Source organism: Macrobrachium rosenbergii, chromosome 29 (genome assembly GCF_040412425.1).
Source record: "Macrobrachium rosenbergii isolate ZJJX-2024 chromosome 29, ASM4041242v1, whole genome shotgun sequence".
In the NCBI taxonomy this organism is placed as follows: Eukaryota; Metazoa; Arthropoda; class Malacostraca; order Decapoda; family Palaemonidae; genus Macrobrachium; species Macrobrachium rosenbergii.
Window position 1 is genome coordinate 20,857,084 of NC_089769.1, and position 22,065 is coordinate 20,879,148.

At 36.6% G+C, this 22,065-nt stretch overlaps 1 protein-coding gene across 14 annotated transcripts in view; it reads left to right on the forward strand.

Moving 5' to 3' along the window:
* mim (missing-in-metastasis) overlaps positions 1-22,065 on the forward strand; it is a 347,917-nt gene that overhangs the window by 300,032 nt on the left and 25,820 nt on the right. For all 14 annotated transcript variants that reach the window (XM_067131216.1, XM_067131218.1, XM_067131217.1 and 11 more), the window contains 4 exons: positions 7,492-7,576; positions 8,050-8,141; positions 10,016-10,116; positions 12,815-12,952. In XM_067131216.1, the coding sequence (XP_066987317.1) occupies positions 7,492-7,576; positions 8,050-8,141; positions 10,016-10,116; positions 12,815-12,952 (416 nt within the window). The remainder of the gene's footprint in view (positions 1-7,491; positions 7,577-8,049; positions 8,142-10,015; positions 10,117-12,814; positions 12,953-22,065) is intronic.

Below are 22,065 nucleotides of genomic sequence, written 5' to 3' on the forward strand. Positions count from 1 at the left end.
TTTTTTTTCACATCTGCATTCTATTTCTTATTTTTTCATGCTAATTTGAATTTAAGGTTTTCCAAAAATAATGGGTCCACTTACTTATAGTAAGTGGACCCCTAGGCGTTGGCACAAGTCCAGAGTAAGAATTTGCTTGCTTTCAGTAAACGTAAGGAAATTCCTAAATACGCGTATTAGTATTGAAGCCTCCTCTTGTTTTCCCATGAATGTGTTTTCAACTTTCGGAATTCTATTATCCTTTGAAATGTAAAGACATAACGACTAACGATGACCGTTCTGCAAGATTAGTGGAAGGAATACGTTCTTTGGCTTAATATGGATTTTTAAAATATTTGTTCTGCCAAGTGTTCCCTGATGTGTAAGGCAGATTTGCGCTTTCTTTTAACAGTAATTCGTTTTCCAACTGTCGTTAATTGACAGGCAATCTTCCTGAGAAACTGTGGTTGATGCAAGGCAGAGCAATTAATAAAACTTCTTGCACCTGTTAGGGTTGGAAAGTTACAATATAATGTGAAGGATGAGTCGGGTAAGGGAGGTAGTGCCGTCAGTGCAACTCACACGATGCACTTTACGCATTGCTTAAGGTTCTTTGCAGCGCCCCTTCGGTCCCTAGCTGCAACCCCTTTCATTCCTTTTACTGTACCTCCGTTCATATTATGTTTCTTCTTCCACCCTCTCCTAACAATTGTTTCATAGTGCAACTGCAAGGTTTTCCTCCTGTTACACCTTTTCACCTTTTAAACCTTTTACTGTCAATTTCCCTTTCAGCGCTGAATGACCTCATAGGTCCCAGCGCTTGGTCTTTGGGCCAAATTTTATATTCCATTCAAATTAGTAGGTTATGTGCATGATGTTGACAGTAGAGGAGTTATCTTGAGGTGCATGTTTCATAATTTGAATCTAGGTTGTACAGTAGTCTGGCTCGTTGATTTTATTTTTACCCTCCTGGGAATTGGCGTTCCCTCAGTCTGTCTCATCCAGTTTTGTTATTGATTTCATTAGAGATCACTGTGATCGTCTACTCTCAGATCGCCCTCAGCTACGAACCGTCTAGTTCGGATCATCCCCCCCCCTTCCCCCTCCTTGTGCTCCATTATCCGGTGTCCCTTGAGGCTGTTTGATGCAGTGGTTTCTCGTGCTCGTGTTGCTGCGGCGGAGTTTGGATCACCCCCTCCCCCCTTCCCATCCCTGATAACTTTTTCCTTACGCCTCCTCCTTATCTCTCCCCATTTTCCCCCTCCGGGTTTCCCCCCTCACTTGTTTAATGTGAGAGAAAACGGTATAGGTTTATTTATTCCGTATCATTTACTCTCTCTCTCTCTCTCTCTCTCTCTCTCTCTCTCTCTGTAGATCCATTCATTTTAGTCGAAGATACCGTCAGAACTTCGCCGATTAGAAATTCAAATTCGCCGTGAATTATGGACTAGAAAAGGACATTATTGTTACGCTTTCCTCCCACCTTCAACCTCACAGGGGCGCGATGTAACTATCACCAAGCTGCTTTTCTTTTCCCATAGACATAACACCATTCTCTTCCCCCATCCCCCAGCAAACACACACACACACACACACACACACACACACACACACACACACACACACACACACACCACACACACACACACACACACACCTTTCTTTTTGCAGCTTTGTGTCTTCGTTAAAATATAGAGAAAATACTCTGCTGAAAAATGTCAGTCTGGCTCTCATTTTCAGAAGCCAGCTGTAAAGGAAACCTTCTTAATAGGGATTAGATAAAGGTGATTTGATATAAATTTTTCCCTTTTTTCCACGGCGTCAAAAGGAGGGAGAAGCCGTAAAGGTAAGTCAGAGATATAAGAAGAAATACCACGCAAAAGCTGCACTTTTTTATTATTTTTTTTATTTTGGCTAACAGAAATCCGTAAAATGACTGAATGGATAAAAACACTATAAAATTTTTTCCATTGAATTGATGGATGCATTCATCGGGATTTAAATGACATGTATAAGTATAAGTATGTAGGTATAGCATCCAGTGCGTAAAATTGTATTGCATTCATAATTGAATACACCGCTGGCACTTGCAATATGAGAACAGCACCTGAGCACTCCCTGAGTGAAAGGGTTCACTCTAGGATCGAGGACCAAGCCACTTAATCATGCGCATGTCAGGAGAGTAAAAGATGACGATTGAATGGATGAAAGTCCTTGGGAGCGCATGATGTGGTGAGTGAATGAAGTTTTGAAAAGTGTACTTTCGATATTTGTATGCGAGTGTTTTGATTGCGAAGACTTGCATTTGCGATGAGTTTTATTGAGTGAATTTGTAAAGGGCGTTACGACACGGCGTCATTCTCTTTGATAGGGCATTTTCACATGCATGCTTCCATGGTCGGCTGTCATTTAAATCCACTGCTAATAAACACTAAACATCAGATGACAATTCTTTTGGACGATCTCCTGACATTCACGTTTAGAATTTTTCAGAATTTTAATTCCATAAAATTCTTTAATATTTATTTGCGCATGTTTTATATACTTATCATTTTCTTCTCTCCTCTTTACAAAGGGGCATTTATTTCGTGGAAGTTAACTTAACCAGTGAAGTACCTGTTCAGCTTCTTCAGTATGAATGTTTGCTCAGTTATGTTAAAAGATAAATAGCTTTAACTCTGTCGTGGGGCTTGGACGTCCGTTATCTTGATACTTGAAGTTTAGACTTTGGTTTCTCGAAACAAATTCGCTTTTCAGAAATGAGGACTTGAATAGGTTTGCAGCAACAAAGGAAAAAAACAAAATCTTTGTAATGGCCGCTCCCAAACAGCAAAATAAAAGATAATGATTTTACGAAACGTACCAAGCTATTTATACAAAGCCTTTGTGATCTTGGTGAATTATCGAAATAAGATAGTGAATTGCTACTGAGAAAATTACAGATCTCCTAAAAGCATTAAGCCGTTGGCTGCTCCAAAGGCAATAGTCCGTGCTGGCACAAGGCCAGCTTATTCTTAAAGGACAAACAACATGTCGTTGATAACACTTATCTAAAAACCTAATTCCATGACGATGTCTTAAATGAATTCTGTCGTATTGAAATGAAAATTCAAGTTTGTTATTTTTTCTGACCTTGAGGGATATCCCAGGAGCTGTAGAAATACTTACTAATGCAGGTAGTAGTTCTTAACAAGTGGGTAGTAGCCAAGACAGCATTTTTTCTTCTTAACTTTGACTTGGGGTAACAGAGACCAGCATGTAGGCCTATTGTTTTTTATGGGGATTAGGCCGACTCTGGCCCAACTGCGTGCCAGTCCCCTAATAAACACCTGCGGACTAGAGGGTCATATCTTTGATGCTAAGGGCTCTCTCTCTCTCTCTCTCTCTCTCTCTCTCTCTCTCTCTCTCTCTCTCTCTCTCTCTCTCGTAGGCATCAGAGGTGCCCCGCACTGAGGGACTTGGGGCAACCCGAACGAACTGTAAGGTCTGTAATGTAAGATCTCTCACTACCCCACTAAAAATGACAGTTGCTGTAGTCTGTAGGTAATTTTCCTTCCATGAGCTAAGTCATGCTCAGCTGATAGGCCTTGGCAAGAGGAACTTCCCTTTAAAAGGCGTTGGTTGTACACACGACACGAACAAGGCAGTCTTGCTTTGCATTACAAATTCTGTTGCGTGTGTACACAAGTTATTCACTTATCCAAGTGTTAAAACAGTCTCTCTCTCTCTCTCTCTCTCTCTCTCTCTCTCTCTCTCTCTCTCTCTCTCTCTCTCTCTCTCTCTCTCTCTCTCTCTCTCTCTGGTCAAAGTCAATTCGTGATTGATGCCCGCTCTTTTAAGTTCTTGTTAGGTTTACGAAAGTTGGAAACTGCGCCTGGGATGATGAAAAGTTTATCTTTCCCAGGGCAAAGTATTGCTTTTAATGCCCCCAAAGGAAAAGTTTAAAAGTTTGTTTCGCATATATTAGCAGGGAAAATATTTAACAGAAATTGGGAAATTGGTGACGGAATTGTAATATTACCAATTTCTTTTGTTCGGAAATTTCAGAAGACCGGAAATAAAGAACTCTTAGTTTAAATCGCTGAAGCTATATAGTGCCTGTTACTGCCAGTCTTTACACGGGCAAGACATTTTCCCCGTAACTCAACCACAGAAATAACTCTGTCTTCTTCACTTGTCATTGGCGTCCTTGCTTTGCATGAAAGTTATTTGTTTGCACAGGTGTACACTCGTCTGCTTAAACAAAAGTTAGCCGTCAGTTGTGACTTAAAAACAGTTAAAACCTCTTGGAGGGAAAAAATTATTTTTTTTATTTTTGTTTTTGACGGATTTTGTTTTGCATGACTGCTGTGGGTGTTGATGACACATTAACTGAATTGTATTGGTAAGAAAGTCCATAAAACGTTGCCGTGTTTGATACACAGTTTGTCGGTTATTTTTTTTTTTTTTAATAGAGGGACTCTTAATATTCTTTTTTCTTTATTAACATAGGCGCCCAAGTTCTCTTTTCTAACAGAATTTTTAGTTTCAGGAAGAAATAACTTGTACAAGTTTAAATCCCAGATCCAAAGAGTAATATGATAAAAAAAAACTTCATCATGGTTACGGAATTGCTTCGCCTTTTTATACCTGAACGTTTCTTCTAGTCCCTCGGGCGACCGTTCCGTCCGAGCCGCCCTCCTAATGACTGACACGCCGTCATGACGACGTCAGATCAGGGTCAGGATCTGAATTTCGAAGGCACTGCTCTCGGCCCCCAGAGTGCCAGGTGTGGGAATCACCACGAAAGTGTTGACGCTTGACTCAATGAAAGTCTGATCTGTATTATTTACGTCGAATTTTTTCCAAATAAAAGCCGTTGGTGGTTAAAAAAGTATAAGATTACTTTGAATTTTCACTTTAAATGCGAATTTTGCACTTCTCTTCACCATTACTTTTTCACGTGTGGAAATTGTTTTGTATGAAATCTTGCTGAGCAGACTGTAGCCTTCAGTATCATTATGATTATAGTGATGAAATATGTCGCCACTCGCGTTGGATTTTAGGGTAGGTCGTTAAACCTGACTGTTAAAAAGGTTGCATGTATAGGGAAGCTCACGGCTGAGGTTAGAAGAAAGAAAAATATATTCGCTTATGTCCATTTTTATTTGGAGAATCTCTTTTTTCTGAAAATGTTATTTCTTTAGTGAGGAGTGGGAGATTTTAAGTGTCTAATTGGCGTAGTTTCATTATTTGAGTAAAATCAACTGCCGAATTCTTGAATGAAATTTTACAATATGTGGTATTGTAACTTCAAAAGGGCCAACCGGTTTTGAATTGGCAAATCCATTACGTGGCCTCTTGGGGAGAAAATTAAAGTGGTGATTCTGTTGGAATCCAAGGAAATAAGGTGTCTTTGCCCATTAAGCCAAGGAAGGGGAGATGAGACCCCGCCATTAGCTGGAGGAAATCGAGGGAAAGACACGGACTTCATTGAGAGGAAAGTGAAGGAAATAGATATTTGAAAAGGAAGGAAGGAAGGAAGTGAAGCGGCCGAGGGAGTGAAATGAAAGAGTATGATGAGGAATTGCTCCTCTGTCTGGAGTCCTTTCTTATTGATCATATCACTGGACCATTTCATCCAGGAAATGGAGATATTAAGAAGGTGTGACTGTAGAGTGTTGAGATCATATATTCCCAAAGAGGGACTAGCAAATATTGGGTGTCCAGCGGATAGAAAATGGACATAGCTCTCACAGAGATGGATTGGTCATGCGATAAGGTGTGAGGAGGAACAGTTAGTAAGGAAAGCAGAAAATAGGAAAGTAACAGAACGAAAATTCGGTGGAAGGCCCATGAAAACAAAAATGAATAAATAAAACTGTAATAGACATGATGGGAGCTTAAACAGTAAGTGCACAATACGGAGGAGAGGTGGGGGTTTAATATTCCTTTAGCCATGTTCCCTGTAATGTATGCCTCCTCTGCTGCCAGAATTGGTCAGAATTAACACAAGTTCTCTTTCCATGATTATTGCATACATTATTTGAGCCCAGGAATCATGGGCAACAAGCAGGGCCATTGATGTACTCCGCTAAGTTGAAGTTTGCTGAGTAATTGTGAAGCTAAAAACACACTGATGCTGTTGTGTATATATGTCTGATTTCTCCAAAAGTGTTCGTACATTTATTAGAAGTTAGAAAATGAGTCTCAGATAAGAATACCAAACAATATATCCTGGTTACTGTTTTAATAATATTTTTATGGATGGAGTGGCGAGGAAGGGCGTGTAAGGGTTAATTGTATAAGATAAAAAAATTAGGTTGTAAAAGGAAAGTTTTTTATTGGTTGATGCTCTCAGATGACGTAATGTTGCTATTACAGTGAGGGAAAGCTGTAGAGAGAAAGGAGTTTGAAAGTAAATATTATAGTAAGAATAAAATTGCTGCTAAGTGGGATCTTGAAAGTCACAGCAGTGAACATGAGTACGGTTGGTAGATGATGTTAGGTGGTTGATAAGTATTCGCGAGTAAATTTAGTGACCGATGGTAGAATGATAGAAGAAAGTAGTCACGTTATCTACCAAAGAAGGTAGCAGGATGTCTCCTAGCGGTATAGGAGCGAAGAGCCGTCTGTATGGAAACTATGGATACGATGTACAAGGGGTTGCTAAACAAACCCTTCTCTGTGGAAGTAGAGTGTATATTGAATGTAAATGAAAGAAAAAGGTGTAATCTGTTGAGGTAAACTGTTTTGGTGGCATAAATAGAACAAGAAGGGAAAAAAGTGAGAAATGTGGTAAAAGGTCATATGAAGAAAAATGGATCTGTGTTTGTATGTTTTGGTAACGTAAAACGACTGAAGGGAGATTGGGTGGATAAGATTAAACAAAAAGTTGTCATGGAGGGAGGAGAGAGTGCAGGCGAGATAATGTGGGAGAGGGGTCGGATCTGATAAATTGACATTTATCAGATCGTGATGCTGATAAACACAAGAAGGAAGTAAATAAATGGTTAGTCAAAGAGAAAGAATCTTTGTTCCCAGACGTTAAGAAACCATACAAAATCAGTAACAACAAACAAAATATTGCCAGCGAAGTGGATGTAACAACACTGCTTTTCAGTGTAGCTTTTTGTTCTTGAATGAAGTGATCATATAGCATTTACCTTATCTTGAATCTGATAGGCAGTTGGACCCGTATCTCTGATTCTCATGCGCTTTCCATTGTTACCGAATGTTTTCAATTAAAAATGCTCGAATCTTTGGATGACCTAATTTACATGCATTTTCATTGTAGGTGTTTCGTGTATTTACCCATTTCCAGCACAATTAATAATTTATAGAGTGCATGTTTCGCATATGGCAACTTTGAAATTGCATGTAAAATTGCTAAGTAATATCGTTACGTATTTTTAATATATATAGACGTACTAAAATTTTGGTATGGCAGCACCTTTAATTTATGTTTGAAATTTGCCCTGCCGCCGTGTAAGTTTTCCTGCAAGCGGAGTAATCTGTCTATTCATATTTCAGGTGCAACCAAAGATGTCGGGGCAGCTCTTACCCGCATTTGCCTTCGTCACCGTGCGGTTGAATCCAGGGTCAAGGCTCTTACAAGGTAAGATTGATTTCTTTGTTTATTTGTTGAAGGCCACGTATTAAGGGGTGAGTAGTAAAGTGCTCGTGCCCAGAAATTTCCCTAGTATCATAGATTTAGTCTTTATCATATACTATATCCTGAACAAAGACTGTTGTTGGCATTAGTGGTAAATACACCTAAGAAAATGTCATGTAAATTTAATCTGATATTATAGTGGTAAATGTCGACCGAGTTATTGTGTTATTAGTTTATGTTAGCCGTATTAAGAAGGCGCAGAAAAACAGTAGAACTAATGTCGATTGTTATAACCAAACTGAAGGAGGGAACGGCTTTGATATAGGTCAGGTTTTCCCTTGATCGATATTGGTGTCTTAATCACTTTTTGTCAGTCAGCACCTACAACAACTCGCAAGTAGAGAAAATGTATCATATATGCCCTGGGTAATGTTGCACTCAGTTTTAGTAATGTGATTTTTATAATTTCATTTTAGTGCCTTGGTGGAATGTGTCGTGGTTCCTCTCCAGGAAAGGTTAGAAGAATGGCGAAGATCTCACCACACACTGGATAAAGATCATACCAAAGGTGAGGAATAGAACAGAAGCTGTTTCTGTTTACAAGAAATGTGTTGTATTTTTTGATGGTGTAGACCTAGTGAAAAGGTAATAGTAGAAAACCCGAAAATAATTTGTGGTCAGTTATGTGATACTTAACTGAGGCTTTATGTGATGGACAAACACAGTTGTTTTCAGTCGCAAATGAAAATGCGTTTGTATGTATCCAGAGAAGAACTTGCATTTTAGATAGCATATAAAGTCAAGGAAAACGCTCTATTATGCAATGAATTTTCAGGTCCAGTTTAAATAATAATTGCTTACTTATTGCCTCCAGAACATCTTTGTTTAAACAATCAACATACGAAGATGGTAAACTTTGCAATAATGCTTTTGATATAGAGGGCTCTCACTGTCTGTAATTAATTGACAGTATAGTATAACAAGTATTCAAAGTGTAGTATCGAGAGAGTGACAGTGTACTTTTAAGGAACTTGACCATTCATTAAAAAATAAAGAAAAAAATGAGTGTATATATATATATATATATAGCATGCTTTAAATACACACAAAATGCAGTGTGTATCCAGATTGAAGTTGGCCCTAAACAAAAGTTTCTATACAATATTGCAAATAAATATTAGCCAAAAGCAAAATAAAAAATTTATATTATAAACTTATTTTGCATGCTGGAAAATTATGAAGAAGTACCATTCCAAAGATAAATAGTTAACTGAAATTTAGACCTACAATTACAGTGTAATAGGAAGAATAAGTTGCAGATATTGTTATGGTTTATTATTTAAAACTCCTCTGGCAACAGTGCTTTTCTTTGCTTGGTCGATGCAAAGTTGCTTTTCATACCAGAATTCCATCCTGTAGGGGGGCTAATGCTGTCAGTTTACCTCACGCAGTGCACTGTAGGCATTACGGTTCTTTGAAGCATCCCTCTGACCCCAAGCTGCAACCGCTTTCATTCCCTTTACTCTACCTCCGTTCAAATTCTCTTTCTTCCATTTTACTTTTCACCTTCTCCTAACAATTATTTCAACATTTTTAATGCTGAATGACCTCATACGTCCCAGCGCTTGGCCTATGGCCAAAATTTTATATTGCAGTTCAATCCATACTAGGATTCTGGATTTGGTATCATTTTGAAGCTGAATAGTTTTCATATTATCATAATACTGTAGTTGCTTTTCACTGTAGTGAGGTCGAAAAATGCCAAAAATAGTAAGATGTACAATTTTTTTTTACTTGTAAAACTAAGTTATTTATTTTGATCATGGCACGATAAAAGATATTTTGACAATTTGTTGTCATTTTGAAGCTGAATAGTTTCAAATTATCATAATGCTGTAGTTGCTCTTCACTGTAATGAGGTGGAGAAATGCCAAAAATAGTAAGATGTACAATTTTTTTTTACTGGTAAAATTAAGTTATTTATTTTGATCATGGCACAATAAAAGATATTTTGACAATTTGGTGTTATTAGTATAAAATTTAGTCTACAGTTTTACTGTCTGTTATAATTATGTAAAAGCTGTTCATATTTATCATTTGTAGTTTTCATTATGTTGAGAAATAAAATTATGACAGCTGGAGATACTTAGTAGTAGAACATCATTTGCAGCCATGTAAATCCAATCATGATTTTTGTAAAATGTAGGTTAGTGCTTGATTTTATGTTAGAAAAATGGCTTGTTGCTGAGAAAGGCCCTTTAATTCTCATAATTCATTGAAATTCAGGGAGCTAGTTCATTTTTAAGTCAGTGATAAGTAACCCCCAACCATTCCTTGTCCATCCCATGCTAAAGCTGACTTAAAAGTCACTGTTTTAGCGTGGATAGTATCTATTCATTCTTGCATTGTAATTACATGTTTGTAATACATGTTTTATTACAGAGTATAGGAAAGCTCGAACTGAAATAAAGAAAAGAACAGAAAATGCTGCTCGACTCCAAAAGAAAGCAAAAAAGGCTGGAAAGAACTCTGAGCTCAATAAGGTAAGTGGTTAGTTTATACAGATGATTTTGGGGATGATCTCTCGCAGATTTTTTTTTGCATTATCTCTCACGTTCTTTTGCACTGGAATTCTATACTTGATATCCATGGAAGAATTTTTATTGCCATCCTTGATGGTGGTCTTTTAGCTGTTGCTGTGACTAGGAAACTTTCAGAAATAGTGATACACAGATTTGAAATGGTGGAAGACTTTGAAATACTACCAGAGTTAAAACAAAATTCTTGATTTGGAAAGGATTGTCAAGACTAGTGCCCCTGTCAGGGTGATGTTGTGTAGGTCCTTATTACTCTAAAGAAGTATCCTATGATGGCATTGTCTTAATTTTAGAAGAAGTGATTGCCACTACTAAGCATGATAATGATATGTATATCATTAATTTCTTAGCAAGAAACAGGATACAGTACTGCACTAACTGATGAACTTGGATAAGGGAACTTTTCACCCACAGGTTTCAGATGCTGTTGATGTTCAAAATAATTCCCTAAGTTGCTTATTTCAACTTTGGAACTACAGTAGAAAGAAACATCAGATTTATGAAGGGTACTAACCTTCATAGGTCTTCAGCATGGTGAATCTGAAAGACATTTTGTTACTGTCATTAGCTTAGCTCGAAACCTGTTTATTTTTGCATGATTTTAAACTATACTTTGTATCTCTTATCATAATGAGAACTGTGGACCTACTGTGTAACACACTGGATATTTAGATATTTTGGAGAGATTAGTCCAGAAATCTGTTGAAATTGCAAAACACTGCAAATATGAAATTCACACCTTGCATGCCTGGGATCTGTATGCTGTTTACTGAAGTTATTGAATTTTCAACGTTACTGATATCTCTAGTTCTGTTATTTAATAATAATTAATACACCCAGTTTCAAAACTATATCTCACACAGTGCCCAGGAACATGAGAAATTAAGTGGAGACTAAACACCTTCTAACACTAAATGTATGAATTAAAAAAAAAAAAAACAGCAATTTACTCATTGATTTAATGATAATTCTCTGATCTAGAATCTGTTCTTCCACTGGATTATTGTACTGGCCCCTACAGTTTGTTTTGCTAGACTTCTCTGGTTTTGGTGTTTTATGCAAAGCATTAGCGAGGTGTTTGCAAATCCAGAATATACATGAATGTGTGTAGAATGATAGAGTTGATAAAGTATTTTAAGTATTTTGTATACAGGACAGCATGAGAAGAGTCATTTTAAAGAAATTACAATGGGGAGAGAGCACCTGTCAGCCAACAACACTTGTTGCCAAACCTGTATGATCATAAGATCTCTTAATATTCAACATAAGCACATATTGTATAGAAAAGGGCAAAGGCCTTTAACTTTCCAAGCAAGCGTACTGAAAAATGCCCATATTTTAAAAAAAGCAGCTTAGCACAGTAAAGTAGGGAAATATATGGATGAAAATAAATAAATATATTGGCAAAAGATATAGGCTATACACTACACAGTAATGTTTATGTATGCTCACAGAAGGAAATACTATTAAACTTAAATTAACAGGTTGGTGTTACTTTACAACAGTCTCTCTTAAACTTAATGAGCATGAGCTTCCATATGCCAGAAAGACTAAGCCACAGTTTTAAATTAAATAAATAAAAGACCTCTGATACTTAGCATCTTGACACTTCAACACAATGTGGATTCTGATGCCTTGCTTAATACAAGTACAGTACATAGTAGCATACATGTTTAGGCAATTACTTACTGAAGATGATTAAATAAGAAATGTTATGGTGATGGTCTAAATCATAATTACCAGTGTATGCATTGTTGTCTGCAACATGAAAAGAACATACCATCATCATAAACATTTTTATGTTAGCTTTTCTAATTATGGGGTTAGATGTGAAACAGGTTGCTTCATTCATCTCTGTTCTGTACATTTTCTGCTTGAACTCTCGGAAGGGGTGAAACTGAAGATTGAATCATGTGGCACTAATACCATCATCTGTGGATAAAGGGAGCCTTAAGGATAATACAGTACCTAGTTTTCTTGCAGCTTGAAGGCAGAAGTGATGCTCAGTTTTATTAAACATTCGAAATTGAGTAAATAGTTTGTTACACATTGAAGCAAAGCATAAGGTCGGTTAATAAAGTCTGTTTTGAGTTCAGCTTCATACAGCTTCATACATCTTGGATTGCACCATTTACTGATATCTTGTGCATCTCCACAAGAACAGTTATCCATTCATTTTGCAATGGGGGAGGGGGGAATGAGAGCAAAATTGAGGTGCATTATGTGCAATATATCCTATTTTAAGGCCAGCCAGTGACAACAGGTTCAGAATCAGCATCCATCAGTTGCTGATCACTTGAAGTGCATAGCCTCCAACATTTAAGGGTGAAATTTATATCCAAGAGCCAAATGGTAAAAAATTCAAGAATTGCATAGACATAAGTTAGATCCAAAGGGCATAATAAGAACCTTAATATTTTCCTACGAGCACTCTGTTAAGGGTACCACAAAGTTTTCTAGGCTCAAAATATTTAGCCAAAGGCATGAAGATCAGTTTTTCTGGAATCTTGGAGAGCACCAGAAGAATAGTTTGGTGTGTACTTGTTACAGTCAGTCATATCACTTCATGTAATTGTTGTCACCACAAGATAACAGAATGTAAAATGTCATAAAACGGATAAACAAGTTGAACATTTTTTTCCAGGTTTTAGAGTCTACTGTGAATGATCTTCGAGCGAGATATGGGCAACTAGAAGAGATGGAGAGGACAGCTGTACGTCATGCCCTAACTGAGGAAAGGGCTCGTTACTGTGCCTTTGCCCTTGCGCTTAGACCCGTCCTGGTAGGTTTGGTATAACTGCTGTAAATATCTTAAAGCATGAATGTTGTTATTCATTTTAATAACATTTTTAGTAGCGTAGCACTGTTCGCCCGCAAAGGAGCTACACACTCGTGGTCCCCCCAGGGTTTCAGAAGACGGACCAACCAATTACAAAGAATTCTTATAGTTGGCCTCAGCCAGCCCCCTCAAATTGGGACCACCTTGACATGGTGAGGGGGCTCTCGAACCTAGGGATCTATTTTCCTAAGTTTGATCCCAAGTGTCCTTTTCCATATATATAAATACGCTTTAGGAATAATTTCGTGGATTTTTCCACTTTTTCAAAAATTACCAAAATTAATAAATAGGAAAACATATCATGGCATGGAGTGAAGTTGAATCTGAAGCTAAATAGTGGGAACTGTGGTAGAACCATCATCTACCTGATAATGTTCGGACCTGTTTATTTCAGGCGGAACTATTCTGTGGAGCTGGACCACGGCTTCCAGGGGGGGCGGGCTGGTTCTAGGAATAGGACTCTCTGGTTTCTGTGCGGTTAGCCCATACTGTGATTAGGATGGGGATGACTGTATTATTACAATACACTCAATCCTAGCAAGCGGGTTTGCTTACACTTGGGCCATACTAATCATGATGTGCCATCCCCTTTTGGGGTAGGGTAGGACGCGGACATTTGGGAGTCAGTTCCCACTTGTGCCATTAGTGGAACATCCAACTTCATAAAAAGCCAATGATATCTTTTCAAGATTTATTAAAATTTTTTTTTTTTTTTTTTTTTATATATCTTTTTATGCAAAGTAGTCTTGAAGATATTAGTACCCTGGACTCCATGATGGTAAAATTCTGGCACAGTCGATGACTAATGGAACGTCACTCCCGAATCTCCTTAACATAGATAGAAATGCTACAACGGAACATCCTGTTCCAAGTAAAATATCAATCACTAAAGACTCGAAAAGTCTAGAAAGTCAAAAAGAAAAAGAAACAAATAATAACAAATTGGTAAACTCAGTATTGTAACACTGGAACCATACATTAAGGACAATAACTCTAAAATAGAAACAAGTAATCCCCCTAAAACCCCATCAACACAAGACAGCTCATCACCGATGAATGTAAAAAAATTAAAAAGAAATAACTGTCGACTAAATCCAACACTAGTTCATTTTGAACATATTTTTGGACCAGACAATTGGTCCAGATTTTTAATATTAAAAGCAGAAAAACAGATCTCACCAGCCATTTTAGAGAACAGATTATTAAATATACACCCCACACAAGACATGGAATGTAGGCATATCAAAAACAATGAATGGCTAATACAAACAACAACCAAAGCCCAATCAACAACTTTTCTACAAATAACCAACATAAATGAAATAAAAGTAACAGTAACCAGCCATGAAACACTTAATTATACACAAGGCACAGTAATGCTCCCAGACAATGATGAAAAAGAGCTACCATCAAAACAAATCTTAATTGACTCCCTTAAACTAAGATACAATAACATACATGACTTGGAATTATATGCTGTCCCAAGTAGAAGGGATGCAAGTAAACATATTAAAATAGTCAAAATAAAATTTACAAACCGGGAACTACCACAAAAAATAAAAATTCTGGGACTGAATAGAGAGGTTCGCCCCTTTGTCCCTAAACCTCTCCAATGCTCTGTCAAAAATATGGCCATTCAACCAAAAGATGTAGAAATAACGCTATATGCGCTGTATGTTCTGAAAACCACACAACAAATTGGAAATGCAAAACCTTCAAATGTGTAAATTGCAAATTAAATCATCATGCTAAATCTAAAGACTGTATATTTTATCAATATTATACAGAATTACAAATGTTAATGGACAGAACTGGTATGCCCATTAACGAAGCCAAACTCGAACTGAAGGTGAGAGGAATCAATGACCCAGCAAAACTCCATTCATATTCAAATATTGTAACAACTCATAATAAACATAAAGAATCTCAACACAGAATAGATGTGACACACCTCTCCCCCTCCTCTACTATTCATAAAAGCCCAAGAGTACAGTTGCAACAGGCCTCCCCAGTAACAAGCGAAGTTAATCGTTCAGAAACGAATTCCAATGATATGGAAAAATCAACAGAGGTTAATAATCCAGATCTGGAAACTCATAATGCATTAACATCATCCACAGAAAACTTAATTGACAAAAATAACCATAATAAAAAAAGGAAAGTAATTGATAGAACTCCCCCTAAGGGAAAAAAACCTAACATTCCATTCATAGATCGATCTAGCAAAATCCCAGTCCCACCCATTAATCAGAAACAGATTACATTAACTGCATCACAAGTGGAAATCCATAGTGTTCCACAATCCAAGACAAATATAAATAACGATTCCCCAAATATGGATAAATCAACTAACTCTTCTGCACTCTCATCACCAAAATCAATGCAGAAACTTTCAGTTAAACATCCCACTGAAGAACCAAAAACCCATAAAATTAATCAAATTACAACCACATCAAATCAACCCTCAACAAGACCAAAGAATAGTAATAATAATAAACCTAAAAATTCAAATCAAAATTTTGTACCAGCACATTGGAGATCCAGTATGCCTATACCAGAAATTCCTCACAAAAATATTACAACATCCAGTAATGGGAGCATAGATGGGACCCAGAGATTAGAACCATTCCTTCAACACTTTCGGAACATGATTTATCTTGCGGATGTCAAGAGTGTTTTATCATTACATAATCGTTTACCTAACAAAAATGAAAATATAACCTTCCTTTCATAAATAACTTTACTAGGTTCCAAAAATGCCCTTTAACATTCCATCAAGATGGCGAACTATGCTCAGAATCCTTAAAACTAAAGAAAAACATGATCAAAACTCAAATAGATTTCCTAATAAGGAAATATGAAGAAGAACCGATCAATGCATCAAATATTCAGCAATCAAACCTAGCTGCAAAGAAACCACAAAGCAACACAAACTCCTTAAAATGTTACGGGATGTAGCTAAATCATCAATTAACTTACAAAATCTAACGCCAATCCCCCAAACAATGACCAATAAAATAATTCAGTGGAACATGAATGGATTTTCTACTCGGCTCATTTAGGTGAAATCCAGAGAATACTAAAAGAACATAAACCTGTTTGCATATGTCTACAGCATATTGGTACAACTCCTAAGGACTTTAGAAACTATAAATTAGCTTGCCACTCAAGAAATAAATCTGGTCACACCATGGACACTAAAAAGGGCAAAACTATGCACATATTTATCATCTCTTTCAAAGAAATACATGTCAACACAGAAATGTACCATCAACATGCCATGGAACACACAAGACGGAAGGGTAATCCCTTCATAATCTACAGATGGATCCAAAATGAAGCTGGAGTGGGCTCATCAGCCTATTCAAGTGATAAAACTATCCAAATGGGCCTTCCTCTAATATCATCAGTATTTACAGCAGAATTAACAGCCATACAATTGGCTCTCAAGATTATAACAAAAAAGGAATTCCTTCAGCACTCATATTGAGCGACTCGAGAAGTGCAATTGAAGCAATAGGATCATTTAAATCAAATAATCACCTTGTCCAAAATATACAACGGGAAATACATCAGTTAATTACAAACGGCCTTCAAATTCAAATTTGTTGGATCCCAGCCCATGTAGGCATTGAGGGTAATGAGAAAGCAGATAAAGCTGCAAAATTGGCTTGTACAATCCCCCCAACTACTGTGAAAGCACCCATATCAGACTGGCTAGCATCAGTTAAACCCTTAATTTATAGGGATTGGCAAAATGATTGGACAAATATACCCCCACAAAACAAACTAAAACAAATTAAGAACGAAGTTAAAAATGGCATTCTTCTACCCAAAAGCAAAGAATCAATGAGGTTATTTTAACAAGACTCAGAATAGGACACTCCAGACTCACACATGGTCATCTGATGTCAACTCCGCACACAAACCCAATAACTTGTGAAAGATGTAACATCCCAGTAACAATCAAACACATCTTGATTGACTGTCCCAGATGGCATCATGAAAGAAAGACTTATTTACAAAATAAATCAATAAAGGATATTCTAGCAGAAGGTAATAACTTTTCAATTAATAATATCATTCTCTTCCTAAACAAAATTAAATTGATAAGTAAAATATAATCTCCCCCCCCCCTTTTTTTTTTTTTTTTTTTTTCTTTATTTTTTTCTCGATTGTTTTTTTCTAATTCTCCTCCCCCTTTTTATATTATTTATTTATTTAGTTAACTACTTAATTTTTTTATGTACTCTTTCCCCCATTCTTTTCCCAGCCCGAGAAGAACCCTAAAAGAGTTCAGAGGTCTGATTAAACAAATCATTTATAACTAACTAACTGGCCTCAGCCAGGATAATGCTTGTTGGCACAGTGACAGAACATAAAGGACTCAGGCTAGGAGGGCTCTGTCTCCTGTCCTACAATGACTGCCTCGGCTCTCACTACATCTCACTCGTACAGATGTGACAACAGCATAAGTAGCCCATCTTCATTACACTCTAGTCTCTCCAAGAGTTCACTACTCCTTAGGTTGTACTCCGGAAATCGTCTTCGACTATGCTTTTTTCACTCATCATCACACAAATCAAGCTGAGTGTTTAGTTTTAAGATCCATTGAAAAGTTTCAGTTCCTTAAAATATTTACAGGTAGGCTTATATTTGTTTAAATTGGATGCCAGTAGGGTGACATCACAGGTTTTGAGAAAATTGTTGTGACGTTTGTCTTTTTTGTAAAGGAGTACAAAAGTACTTTTTTGTAATGGTGAGCATTGCCAAACAATTTGAAATCTTCGAGATAATGATTTTTATATTTTTGGTATGATAATTCCAATAAGTATTGATTTTATTTATGTACCAACTAACATACCCTATAGGCTATATAACCTTTACCTGGTACTTGGGAATAGACCAGATAATAAAAGGTTATAAAATGTGTAGAAATATAATGTATGGATACCCATTTAGTTTTGTCATAATTGAGTTCGGAAGCCTTTGCAAGTAAATCCTTTAAGGCAATGTTGTTATAGTAACTGTGAATTAATATTCTAATACTGTTTTATGGATATGACCCATTGATCATGTTTCCTTACATCATAGACATGTACTTGTGGCCATGTAGGCCTGGACTAATTTGAAGTGTTTGCAGCCTATACAGTGATATAGGTAGCTAACAGTTTTTATTAAACTGCTTCTCATCAGTGGAAATGGCTCCTAACTACCTGCCATGAGCCAGCCACTGCAGCCTATACAGTGATATAGGTAGCTAACAGTTTTTATTAAACTGCTTCTCATCAGTGGAAATGGCTCCTAACTACCTGCCGTGAGCCAGCCACTGAAGGTATAAAGGAGAATTTTGTTGGTGGCTGGACATGTGTGAAATATGCCACATGCTTTTGGCAGCAAGTTTAAATGATGAAAGAGCTTATTTTTAAGCTCTGTCTATAAGTTATGGGTTTCAGTAGGAGTACGGAAGAAGGAGACTACTGTACATCATTCTGACAGAACTCAAGCTTACAATTCTACATGGAGGTATGCAGTATTAAAAACTTTATATAAAAAACAACTTCCGTGGAAATATACTGTACTTAGGTTTATCCAAAACTTTTTGACAAATCACAGTTTTCAGGTGAGAGTTTTTGGTGTTTTTGTCCAGAGCATTTCCACTTGAAAATATTGTTCTACTGGGAAGCATCCTTACTGGCACGCTGTTTACTTGAGCAATAAATGATATCAAGAATAATGTACCTACTGGAATAAAAAGTAACTGAATATGGATGATTTTACCATATACTATTCAGCATCTTGCATAAAACATGCAAAGCAAATCATTAATAAAACTACTGTATAGTAAAAATATATGAATGGACCTCATCTGTAGGCTTTAAATTATCCATACATAAGACTCAAGCAGTCGTGTTTTATAAAAATAAAAAATGGAAGAAAGGTGAAGAAATAGATTTAAAAATCAGAACTCATAGTATACCAATTGGCCAAAGTGCAAAATTTTTGTGATTAGTATTTGATACTCACTTAGGAAAGCTCATATAACGTACATGATTAAGTCAAAACGTAAAAGAGCATTAAATCTAATTAAAAAGCTATCGAACACTACTTGGGGAGCCAATAGACACACCCTTATTGTACTGTATCTCAGCATCAGATACAATGCTGAAAACATTAGACCCAGTTCCTAACAAGGGCCTTAGAGTATGCTCAGGAGCCTTCAGATCACCAAAGTCAGCTTTGCAAGTTGAATGTGGTGAACTACCTCTCTCTCTCTCTCTCTCCATTAGAGAGTTAGTAACAATGAAGAGTGCCCTGACAATTCAGACAAGTGATTCTCCGACCAAAAAATTATTTGAATTAAGAGATATATTTGTTAACAATCATTAAAGACCTTTCCCAATTAGATCTAGAATATTGTTCTAGTCACTGAATATAAATATGCAGCTACCTTCAATAGTGAAATTTCATCCTCCTTGGAATTTTGAATAAAATATATACAGTATAAACTTAAAATATATATAAAAGAGTTACTCATATACCTCAGAACACCATATATAACATACAGTAGAACATATAATCCAAAAAATTTCACATTACGCAATATGCACAGATGGATACAAGTCACAATAGGGAGTGAGACATGCTGCAGTATCCCAAGACAAAACTTAGTTCTCTCTACCTTATAGTGCCTCAGTATTTACAGCTGAGTTATGTGCAAATAGCATCAGCCATAAAAATAATTAAAGAAGTCTAATTTAATCATTTTGTGATTTATAGTGACTCCAGAAGTGCTATAGAAGCCATTCAAAGTTAGTCTAAAAAATAATATTGTATAACAGATTAAGTTTTCACTCATAAGTTATATAATAATGGAAAAAATATTGAAATATGTTGGATCCCTGCCTATGTAGGGATAAAAAGAAACAAAGAGGCTGATGAGCAGCTAAAGAAGTAGTCCACATGGCAAGAGCAAATGTAAATACTGTATCCCTATTAGTGACTATATAAGATATATAAAAACAATCATTGTAAATAAATGACAAAGTGTATGGAGTGAAGAACCTGAAAATAATAAATTAAAACAAATAAAACCTGGTGTCAGAAAATGGTGTTCATCATATCAGAGAGATAGACATGCGCAAGTAATTCTGACTCGTCTCTGAATAGGTCATACTTGTCCGACACAAGTACAGTACACTTAATGAACAGCCAACGTAGCCCTGCTCCAATGAACAGCCAACATAGCCCTGCTCCAATGAACAGCCAACATAGCCCTGCTCCCGAGTGCTCAGAGTGGAAGGTGATGATAATAGTCAGAAATGTTGTGTGCGCCCAAAGTATGACCAGCAACAACTCGCTTTTAGAAATAAATCAGTGAGGAAATTTTATTAGAATCTTCTACATTTTCAGTAATTCTGATTTTAATGGTCATGAGGAACTGTGATTTAATTAATAAAATATAAAAATACAAAAACCCTTACGGCATTTAAGGAATTTTAAAACAAAATTTTAAAATGTTACTTAACTTATTCTGAATTTTAATATTCTTATTTATTGGGTATACTGTATATGGAAATGTGAGTACTGTAAATATATTTGTGTGAGTGTGTTCCAGTATGAGAGCATGTGCCTTTGTGCAGTTTTTCTTTTCATATTCATTCATTCATCACCATACTAAATGACCTATTTGGTCCCAGTGCTTGGCCTCTGGCCTAGACCTGGTATTTCATGCAAATCCTTCGGGTCAGCCCTGTTAGAGCTGAAAGTCAGCTCAGTGGTCTGGTTAAATTATTTTAATAATAAATAATATAATAATAACTGGCAGTGTTTCCATCCCCAACAATTTGGGATCCCTATGAGAAAAATCTCAATGCTAGGCTCCACCTATTAAAGAGCTTCCAAAGTCTTCCAGAACAGTGTTCACTGCAGTAGCCAAAATACTTATGTTGACCCCATTGGGAACACACTGTGACTTTCTGGAGTGTCGCGTTCAGGCTTGAAAGGAAGCATTGGTGGGCTCCAACATTTTACTCTCCAATGTAACCTCCCTATTGCATTCATCTCTTATCTGTTGGAACCCTTTTTCTAAGAGTCTGTTGCCACACAACCCATTGAATGAGCCCGACAACAGAATTGCACTAGATACTGTTATTGAAAAAAGGGAATCTGGGAAACAAAATCCTTTAGAGTTTGAGCTTCCTCTTCCTTAGCCGAAGAAAGCTTGGTGTGAATCAGAGTCCTACAAGCCTCCAGTCACCACTAAAGGGCCCCTCTGACAACAGAAGAAAGGACAACAATAGCATCAGCGCCCCCTTCAAAGCAAATAAGACACTCCTACCGGGGAAAAGATTTTTTGCATAATTTTCATGTTTGGAGATGTCTATTCAACAACATCTCTTTGGGTGCCCACTCCTTAGCTGAAGATAAGTAGATATTTTTGTAATGAGGGTTTAAGACCAGGTCTTTTGGGAAGAAAGTTATTGCTTTACTCATTCAGTCATCAGCACAGACATTTAACATTCAAAATCCTTAAGAGTATGACTCTAACATGCCATATATGTATAGTTTTATTTAATTATCTTGAAATATAAACAGTATGTAGGTTGTAGTAATACCACTGAGTTAAAGGCTCATAATTTTTTTTTAATAAGTTAACATGACTTTTCTTTTTTTACACTTCTCCTTATACTGGTACAGTATATTATCTTTAATTTCATAATGCTTTTGAAAATGTTTTTATGAACTTGAAAGCTGTTTCATTGTTTGCATTTGGCAGGAATGTCCATCCCATGTTCATCAACTTAACTGTCTGCATTGTCAGGTGAAATGTATGTTCAGGAAACATTATGCAGGACATTGCATGCTCATACAAAAAAGTTGATAGTATGAACACTACTTGAAGAAAATATAGACCAAAAACTATCAGATGCATATGTTGTTACTTGCATCATACTCATAGATGGAGATCATTTAGTCAGTTGACCAGTAAATTACACAATTTATGAATGGTGGATTGTTCAGTCTTGAAATACAAGATTTGTTCGTTTGTTCCT